The sequence below is a fragment of the Lupinus angustifolius genome, chromosome LG19 (genome assembly GCF_001865875.1).
Source record: "Lupinus angustifolius cultivar Tanjil chromosome LG19, LupAngTanjil_v1.0, whole genome shotgun sequence".
Taxonomy (NCBI): Eukaryota; Viridiplantae; Streptophyta; class Magnoliopsida; order Fabales; family Fabaceae; genus Lupinus; species Lupinus angustifolius.
In genome coordinates, this window is record NC_032027.1 from 14,211,655 (window position 1) to 14,221,371 (window position 9,717).

General features: G+C 33.8%; 1 protein-coding gene across 4 annotated transcripts; it reads left to right on the forward strand.

Annotated features, from left to right (window-relative positions):
• On the forward strand, positions 672 to 9,008 carry LOC109334377 (WPP domain-associated protein-like). 4 transcript variants are annotated; one of them, XM_019570125.1, is made up of 7 exons: positions 672 to 975; positions 1,076 to 1,437; positions 1,474 to 3,392; positions 5,215 to 5,341; positions 5,739 to 5,840; positions 8,333 to 8,411; positions 8,737 to 9,008. In XM_019570125.1, exons 2-6 carry the CDS (start codon positions 1,117 to 1,119, stop codon positions 8,405 to 8,407), a joined length of 2,544 nt encoding a protein of 847 aa, XP_019425670.1. In that variant the 5' UTR covers positions 672 to 975; positions 1,076 to 1,116; the 3' UTR covers positions 8,408 to 8,411; positions 8,737 to 9,008. The 4 variants fall into 4 exon arrangements, with proteins under 4 accessions (XP_019425670.1, XP_019425668.1, XP_019425667.1 ...); XM_019570123.1 differs by having other exon boundaries at positions 672 to 858; positions 917 to 975; positions 1,076 to 3,392; XM_019570122.1 differs by having other exon boundaries at positions 1,076 to 3,392.

Below are 9,717 nucleotides of genomic sequence, written 5' to 3' on the forward strand. Positions count from 1 at the left end.
TCTTTTGTTAACATATAAGAAATCATTTATCATGTGAGGCATATTGCTCTAAAATCACTCCAAGAGAAAGTTAGTTCATTTAAATTACTACTCATATTTATTCATATATTATTAATGATGGTTAAGTTTTCTTAAAATCCAAATTTAATATTTTGTTTTGTAAGTCTTCCTGTTGTAATTCTTTAATGATAACAAAACATGTGATACAATTAGTTATTATACATGTTATATTTTTATGAATGATTTATAATATTTCTCACTCTCATAAGAGAATTAAACAACTCCTAGATTCTCTTCCTTTCTCTACTTAATCAACAAAGAAAAAGCATTGTGAAACTAAATTCTATCTTAGTGTATTAAATAAATGATTTGGTAAAGTAAATTTACAATTTCTAGTTTGCTTATTTCACAATATTATGTTATTTTATTTTAATTAATAATATATATTACCGATAAAGATTCAGTATATACTACCGATAAATTATTATTTATATATATATATATTAATTCATGGTGTTTAAGTTATTTCCTAATTTAAACATGGTTCTTTGGAAAAAGATTTAAAGTTACTTTATTTAATTTAATGATGTATAAAATCCGTAAAGGGTGTTCCAGTAATTTAACAATGTACCAGGTCAACGATTCGTATGTTCCTGTTGCCGTTTAATCTTGTCTTTGTTTTTTTTTTTTTTTGAGTTTTTGAAGTTCTTGTTGAAGCTTTAATCTTCATTGGAGCTTCAACTATATCTTCTTCAACTTCCACTCAAGCTTGAATTTTTCGATTCTCCATTGCATTTCAGCTTCTGGGTCATTCTTGGTTCACCAAAAAAAATGTTATAAAAGGAAAACAGATAAAGGGTTTGCTCAAATATTTTGTTTTCTGCTTCGATGATTATGGAAGTGAATAAAGTGAAAGTACATGAGTAAAGTTTGGAACTTCTTTGTTTTGGGCCTAACCCCTTTTGTTTAATTCAGGTATTGTAGTGAATTTGATAATGCAACTGTGTTTTTTTGTTCGTTTGGCTATATTGGTATTTTCTACCAATCTCTGATATGTTTATTTCTAACTATGTAGTGTTCTATGCATGTTTGACCCTGTGTCTTAATTTTTGAATAATGGAGATGTTGTTTTCTGGTAATACGGATGATGGTGAGTGTTATAGTGATAATGGTAAGGAAAATGAGAGCCTTGGTGACCATATACTTGAGGAAATGGAATCGATTTGGATAGACATTGATCGGAGGTTGATAATCTCTAGGATGGTTAGTGATTCTGTCATAAAGGGCATGGTTAATGCTGTTGAGGAACAAGCAGCTGAGAGGATTGCTCAGAAAGAATTGGAGGTTGTCAGGCTAAAGAAAATGCTATATAGTTTTGAAGAGGGTTCGGATGAAACTAAAATAATGAGGTCTTCGGTACGTAATCGTGGATCGCATGAGGATGCTACACATCATATTTCAGATAGTGTTTTAGAGCATGGTGGACTTGTAGGGTCTGATGGTCTACAAGTTGCTGTCAATGAGCAGTTAAAGCAGCTCAAGAAAGCGATAAATAAAATAAGAGGGTCTGGTTCCATCAAAAGAATTAGTTCAGGTTCTGGCTTGGTGGGTTTAGATGGTATTCTGCAAGAGAATGTACCGGAAAGATGGATATATGTCGATAAATCTTTTGAAAGTCTAACTGATACTCTAGACACTTTGTGCAGAAGGGTAGAAGTTATGGATCAGTCATCTGAGGCATCACTTTGGCATGAGGAGCTGGAGTTTCGATCAGAAATTGAACGCATGGTTATTAGCAATTGTATCTGGAGTTTGCAGCAGGCGTTTGAGCAGAAACTATGGGAGCTTTATGATTCTGAAAGTAGAAATTGTTTTGACCAACATAAAGAGATCTCAAGTATGCGTCAGGAATTGGATTCAATATTTAAAGCACTCTCTGTTTCTGAAACCGGGCTGCTTATTTCTCATGGATCCTTGGAGAATGGTGAGGAATGGTGCCATAGTAAAAGGGTTGACCATTTCCACTCCAAGCTTCCGACGACTCATTCATTGCCTTCAACTTTGGAAGAAAATGGCAAACATGAAAACTCGCAGAATAGCAAGCATGAGAATCTGGATCCTTCCTTACTAAAGCACATGTCTAGAGATGAATTGATTACCTATTTTAATTCTGAGATAACCAAAATGAGAAGAAACCATGAATCTCAAGTGCAAGAGATGACCGAAGAAAATTTCCGCCTTAGACGGGAAGTATTAAATTTGAAAGAAAGAGGTTCTCATTCGCCAATGAAGAAGGACAAAGACTTCGATTTGTTGAGGAAAAAAATCTCTGATGCCATCTCAAAGTTGGATAAAATCCTTGTTGGAAATGAGAAAGTGCATTGGTTCACTGAAAATATTGAATCTCTTAGTAGTTTAAAGGATAGATTGGATTTCCTACTCTCTGAGAATCATCAACTGAAGGACACCCTAACGGATAAGAAAAAGGAAATTAAGAGTCTTTCCTCTCAGCTTTCCGTTGCTGTGGAGAACTTGTCGCTGCAACAACTGACTGAGAAAAATTTGTTACGAACTATTCAGAAGCTTGAGGATGATATAGGGGTTGCACATGCTGAAGTTCCAGTTATTCAAGATGTGTATGAATGCCTCTTTGAAGATATTGCGAGTGAATTCAGATGCATTACGGAAGAATTACATCTGAAGAACAGTATCATGGAAGAAATATATGAAACAATTTTGAAAGAAACTGCTCACAGTCCTCAAACTTCTAGCGAGTTGGAAATCGAGGAAGCAAATATGAAGGCATCTATGATGCAAGGACTATTGGATATTAATCAAATTATATTTAAAGAAGCTTTGGTGGATCTGAACAATGCATTAAAATCGGAAGCTGCTAAGAAGGAGGAACTAAAACAAGAAATACTTATCTTGACATCAATGGTGGAAGCAAGAGAGAAGTTAGCCGAAGAAGCAGGAGATGCGTTGGTACAAGAGAAGCAAAAGACGCAGTTGGCCTTTGTACAGGTTAACAGTTTGCAAACTCATACACTTCAGCAACAGACATTACTTACGGAAACCAATGAAGAGTTAGATGCCACTAAGGGTGACCTGGTTGCAGCATTGAAGGAGATTGAACAATACAAGGAGCAAATGCAGAAGTTACATCAAAATCTTGAACAAAAAATGAACGAGCTTAGAGAAATTGATGATGAAAGACGAGCACTTTGTTCTGTTACACAAAAGCAACAAGATGTGTTAGCACTGATTGAGGCAAAAGAAAGGGAGACCAGGAATCAAATGGAATCAACTGTTGATCTAATAGATAAATTGTTGAGAATGGTTACTGATTTTGAAGCTAGAGTAAATGGAGATGTTTCAAAAAATTGTTTGAGGTATGCAATAATTGTTAATCTGTTTTAAGCCATTTTATGTGGTCTTTCATCAATAATGAAATGCGTAAGCTTATGCAAACCAGAAAGTTAATCAGGTGTGCAATGCCCTTTGGATTTTCTCTGATTGTGGTTTGCATCTAATTGTATGACTAGTTTCAGGAATTAACTTAGTTATTTTGTTTTTAAACCTTCATTGATTTTTAAAGCAAAATATAAAACTGTTACCATATGCTGTGTATTGCATTCATCCTTTCATCTTACAACTGGCTTCAGATTGTTCTGCAAGGTGGAAGTACACTAATTACTATATGTACCTTAAAGAGTTATGTTTGGTTCTTTCATTCAAGAGGTGGGTGAATAAGATTTAGATGCTCATTTAGAGGAAGTGATATTTGCAATTCATAAATCTGGTATTAGGTTTTCTAATTCACTGGAAACAACTAATAGTAAAGGAACAATAACGAAGCCTTCATCCCACTAGGTGGTGTCAACTATATGGATTGAACAACGCCATAGTGCTCTATCATAAATCATGTCCATTGACAAAGTATTAATCTGTAAATCTTTCTACTTCGCGTTGCCTATGTTTTTTGTGCCCCCTCTTCCTCTAGCAATTGGACTAACCTGAACCGCTACATGATCGACTTTCCTTATTGGGGCATCTATTGGTCTCCTCCACACATGTTCAGACCACTTAAGGCGTGATTCTACCATCTTTTCTCAATTAGAACTACTCCATTTGTAACCCTGTTGCATTCATTTCTAATCATATATTGTTTAGTGTGTCCACTCATCTAACACAACATTCTCATATTTGCTACATGGAGTTTATCCTCTTGTTGATATTCTACCGCACAATATTCATTTCCATATAACATTGCAAGTCTTATAGTCGTGCGGTAAAATTTCCTATTAAGTTTGAGTAATACCTTTTTATCACACATGACACTTGAAGCATTCTGCCATTTCATCCATTCCACTTGGATCCTATGGTTTACATCTCCGTCTATTTCTCCATTGTCTTGTATGGTTGACCCAAGATACCTAAATCTAGTGAGTTGTGGTATGGTATGATCCCCAATCTTTACCTTTGTAAGTGAGTTTGTTTGTCTCTTGATAAACTTATACTCCATACATTTTGTATTACTTCAACTTGTAAGAAAATCATGTACTGCTAAAACTAGTCTCCACATTTCTAGCTTCCCATTTAATTCCCCTGTCGAGTCTTCCACTAAATCAATATTATCCGCAAAAAACATGCACTGTGGCACCAGTTCTTGCATATGCTCAGTATGCACATCCAAGACCAATATAAACAAGTAGGGGTTTAATGTTGACCATTAGTGTAGTCCTATACTCCTATGACAATAGGAAATCTTCCGAGACCTTGTCTTGTGTTCTAACGATGGTCTTGACCCCATCTCGTGTTTTCAAGATGGTCTTGACCCTATTATACATATCCTTGATTGCTTGAATGTAGGCAATTCGAACACCTTTGTTTGCTAGAGTTTTTCACAAGGTCTCTCTAGCTTTCCACATAACACTTAATTCATGCTTCTTAAAAAGAACAACTACAACTTTGTAGTATTCTAGATTCTAGAATAGACTAGGCTCAAGTATTTATGACATGCAACTGACCTTAATTTCAACTAAGGTTAAAGTAATCCATCTACTCTTTAACCTTGATTTGAACAATTCTGCTTCAAATTCCTCTCATTATTTTTAACAAGCAGTTTTAAATTGTATTTTGTTATTTTAAAATTCCATTTAGATTTCTTGTGGCAATTATGGTCACAACAACATATGTATATATTCTTTTCAGGCTTGAAAACATGAAATCTGAGTTCTGTTACATCAATAACAAAGCCAATATACTTAAAACCACGGGATTGGTGTACAAGCAAATGCTAGAAACAAGATGTTCTGATCTTGCAAAGGCTGAAGAAGAGGTACATAATTACAAAATAGAAACATCATGTTATCTTTTTTTGCTTTTTCTAAGCAATAGGAAATGTTGCATATGTTTTTCTGAATCTTACATGATGTAATAACCTCATAATCTATTGCTGCACCAAATCCAATGCATGCCAATGCCATTGAATATTAGATTGTTATTGTGGGGAAAATGCTAATTAGGACGGGGGAACTAGATTGCGAACCAGAGGCGTGCGTCTCATGTTTATGCTATAAAATTTTGGAAACTGTGATATATGGTTTAATACCAAACTTGAAAAGATATCTAAACTTCACTAGGGAGAACATTATTTACATCTCACCCTACATAACCGAAATAATTAATATATATTTGACCCAGTACTTATTTTTGTATATAACCTTGAGTTTCAGGTTGATCTTTTGGGGGATGAGGTAGATACACTTCTTAGCCTGCTTGAAAAAATCTACATTGCGCTTAATCATTATTCGCCCGTATTGCAGCATTACCCCGGGGTAAGAATCTCCCCTCTTTGCGCATATTTTTAATGTTTGCATAATGCCAATAGATGTTATATTCCTATGAAGACTCTTACTATCTTGCAGACTATTTTTTTCCTTATGAATGTGGAGTTATTTTAGGGTTTAGGGATATTGAAAGCACCTATTCCTTTATTTGTACTGAGGCAATGTACTAGACCTAAAACTGCAGATGGAAAATTTGAAAATCTGAGGCAAATGTTTTATGAGCGTAATGAAATCTTTTTGATATCCTATTTACCGTCGCTTGAACTTGTGCTCATTGGCATTGTTTGGTTTTTTCAATGGACTACACTTCTAAGCTGTAATTTCTGCCAACCTTCATAGTATTGTTTTTGTTATCATATCCGAATGAGAAAGACTGTAAAGACAGTTGCAGTGTGAAGGAAAAGAAAAGGACACAACCAAGGAGTTTAGTGCACACCGGGAGGGATGTTGATGGAGGTTAACAAAGTAGGAAAGTGCGCCATTGGGAAAACTAGGTTTCTTCTTACTAGCAATTGAATACTGATAGTTCGGTACCATGTAGAAAGATATTTAAGGTGTAGAATCTACATTGATCCCGAGTTTTGGGAATACATTGTGATGTCTTGCTTTTATATTGGCACTGTGTCACATTTGGTACACAAGAAGGTATAACTTTCTCATGTAGTGCGTGTATATATAATATAACTTGGTACATTTTTAGGAATAATGCGAAATTTAATTTGTCTACACTACATGAAAAGAAGTGGTAAAAAAAGAGAACATTTTGTGGGGAAGGTGAAGTGTATACAAATTTAAAATTGAATAATAGTTGTCATTTGCAATAAAATCATCCGGGGTGTGTTAGGAATACAAAGGTTAAATATCCTTCAATGGAATTGAAGTAAGAAATCCAAATTTCACCTTCCTTGTAAGGAATGAGATATCGTGTTCCATTCCTAGTTATATAGAACATGACCGAGAATGGAAGGCTTTTTTGCGGTTAACAAACGTGGGAATCCCCCGTTGCATGGAATTGAATGGGGATTGTGTGTATTGTGTACCAAGCATGACACAGGAATAGGATTTGTACAACCTGTTAGTGCAATAGTAAGATAGTAGTGCAACTACAACTATGTACATCTAGTGTAGTGTTTTTAGTGCCAATTATATTCAGTTAAATTATATTCCCTTATGCTCCTTTGATTTCACACTTCAACAGAATCCAATGAACACTATAAACAGTAAAAATGTCCACTTTGATCTTCTTCTGTATCTGTAGCTATCGAATTAGACACAATCCCTTGTGTGTGTTATTCTTTTATGTACTTTTTTTTGTTTCTTTCCGAGATTTCAGGCATGACACTCAATTGTGTTTTGAACATCAGCTACTAGTTAATGCAAGGCATTTAAGTTATATTTTACTCTCACAGATGCATACAAGATGACAGAGATTTAACCTTTGGTTTTTTTTTGTTACTGAACCATTGATTTTTTGTATTTGTTTCTTTCATTTCTTAATCTTTCTTTGCGAGATCAGACAAGTTATATGAAAATTCTTAGCTTTTGTTCTCCATAAATACTAGGAAGATATCATTTTTGCTAATATGAGGAAGTTATCCTGGGCATGAGATTATAGATTGAACATTGGTTGTTTGTGGGAGACAAATAACTGATTCAATGTGTGTTTGGTTTTGCGGTGAGAAGGCCTCAAAACACACTAAATATAACTACTAACTAAATTCTAGTTGATATTAGTGGTTGTTGCTAATACATAGTTTTGTGTCTCACACAAAGGGTACAAAAATAAATGGTTCAAAATAAATAAATAAGCTAACAAACCAGATTCACTTTTAATTATACTCAGAAGGCATAAAATGACAGAAATACATTCTAAAAGTTCCAATTCGTATAGATTTATAGAGCCGACAATAATTTTGAAATTCGTGGGCAAGATCTGCCTCTTAGTATAACACCTGCATCAGAACTGTAAGAATGATATCATATATATGGAGAACAAAGGGCTATATTTTTTTGTATAACTTGTCTGATCTCTAAAGGAAAGATTAAGTAGCAAACACAAAAGTCAAAGGTTAAACCTCTGCCTTCTCTTGCCTACATCCGTGACAGTAATTTTCGACTTAAAATGTGCCCTGTGTTAAGCTGCCGTTGATTTTCAAAATGAAATTGAATGCCCTGGCTGAAATTTGGAAAAAAGAAATATACGAATGACACACACAAGTGATTGTGTCTGATTAGATTGAAGTTCGGAATGGAGAATTTTACTGTTTTTAGTGCCGATTAGATTCCGTTGAAGTGTAATTCCATAGAAACATAAGGCATACAATTTTCTTTACAGCTTCTATGTATATAAAATAATTCGCGCTGTTCTTGATGATTATTAATTATGATTATTGATATTCATATAGAAAAGATTGTGTGCTGATTGATCTCCAAAAGTTTCAATATGAAACTGTTTCCATAATTAGCCTTTGATTGTGCAGGTCGTTGAGACTTTGGAGCTTATAAGAAGAGAACTAAATGGAGAGTCTAAAAAAGTTGTTAATCATTTGTTCTGACCAGGTAAATCTCTGCCTTTTAAGCATAACTATCATTTGGATAAGCTTAATCAACACAAAAATGCTTGTGTTCTGGTAGTTGCACTTTCTTTTTCATATATAAATTATGAGTAAATAGTCCTTATAAAATTTTGCCTGTACCAATTTGATCCCCGAAAAAATAACAAACCAAACTTGTGCTCAAAGATTGTGAATGTAGTCAAAATAGGACCAAAATAAGTCTTTACTCTTAAATTATTTAACCCATGCTTTTCTTTCTTGGATTATTACATTCATGGGCATTATGTGTTAACTAACCCATTTTTTCTGAAATGTTGTAATGAATTCAGGTGACAAAGTTGTACATTTTTATTCACAAAAGTTGCACACAACTAGGAGCTAGCTGATTGTAGCTTATGGGTTTTTGTTCCTTAAAACATATATTTTATGGAAGACAGCTATTAGAAAAGAATGCAACAACTTAAGAAGTTGCCAACACCACAGTTTCTTTTTGCCATACACCAATGATTTATATTCATTTAGGATACATGATATGTTCCCTTTGCTCCTGTAAACTATAAATTAGCATTTTCTCTTTGTAATGCATAGTTTCTGTTCTGTATGATGGGGATTAGTAGCATTCTTAAATGTTCTTTTTTGTTAGAATAAATGTGTATTGAGTTGTAGATGGCTTATTAATAGTTTTGCATTATTGACATAAGCCTATGACAGTGTTTTTTTAATTTGTGAATTGTCCATGAAGAAAGAACATTTCATAATAGTCACCTTGTTTGTGTCAAATGTCCTTAAGGGTCTGTTTGTGAGTTGACTTTTGAAGGATAATGAAGGAAATTGAAAATTTTGGAAGCCATAAAATATACTTGTGACCTGCATTAGGATGAAAATGGCGGAGTTTGGATTTTCTTCAATCTTTATTACTCCTTTTGTGTAGTTTTATACAGATTAAGAAATATGGAAATATTATTAAAATTTATCAGCATTAAATAGTGTACTTCTTTCTTTTCTCTATAAAAATTACTACTTTGGGTGAGATGGGAACCATTTACGAGACACTGAAAATAGGAATATGTTCAATGAACTTATCTTTATGGATACTAGTAAATGACAAATAGAAAGGAAACATTGAAATGAGATAAAGAAGCATAGGTTCATTGAACTCATGTATCTTGATACTGTAACACAACTTCAATGTCAGTAAAAAAATATGATATTTTTTATATCCTTTTGCTGCATGTACTGTATATTTTTTATTTAATCTTTTGTTTTTACTACAAGCTAAGTGAATTGGATTTTATCACGATTATGTTAAC

Bases quoted from the DNA above. Each gene is read 5' to 3' on its own strand.
- LOC109334377 (XM_019570122.1), top strand. From the start codon at position 1,117: ATGGAGATGTTGTTTTCTGGTAATACGGATGATGGTGAGTGTTATAGT. The intron at 5,342-5,738 runs GTACATAATTAC...CTTGAGTTTCAG, and splicing joins TTGCAAAGGCTGAAGAAGAG to GTTGATCTTTTGGGGGATGA. The intron at 5,841-8,332 runs GTAAGAATCTCC...TTGATTGTGCAG, and splicing joins TATTGCAGCATTACCCCGGG to GTCGTTGAGACTTTGGAGCT.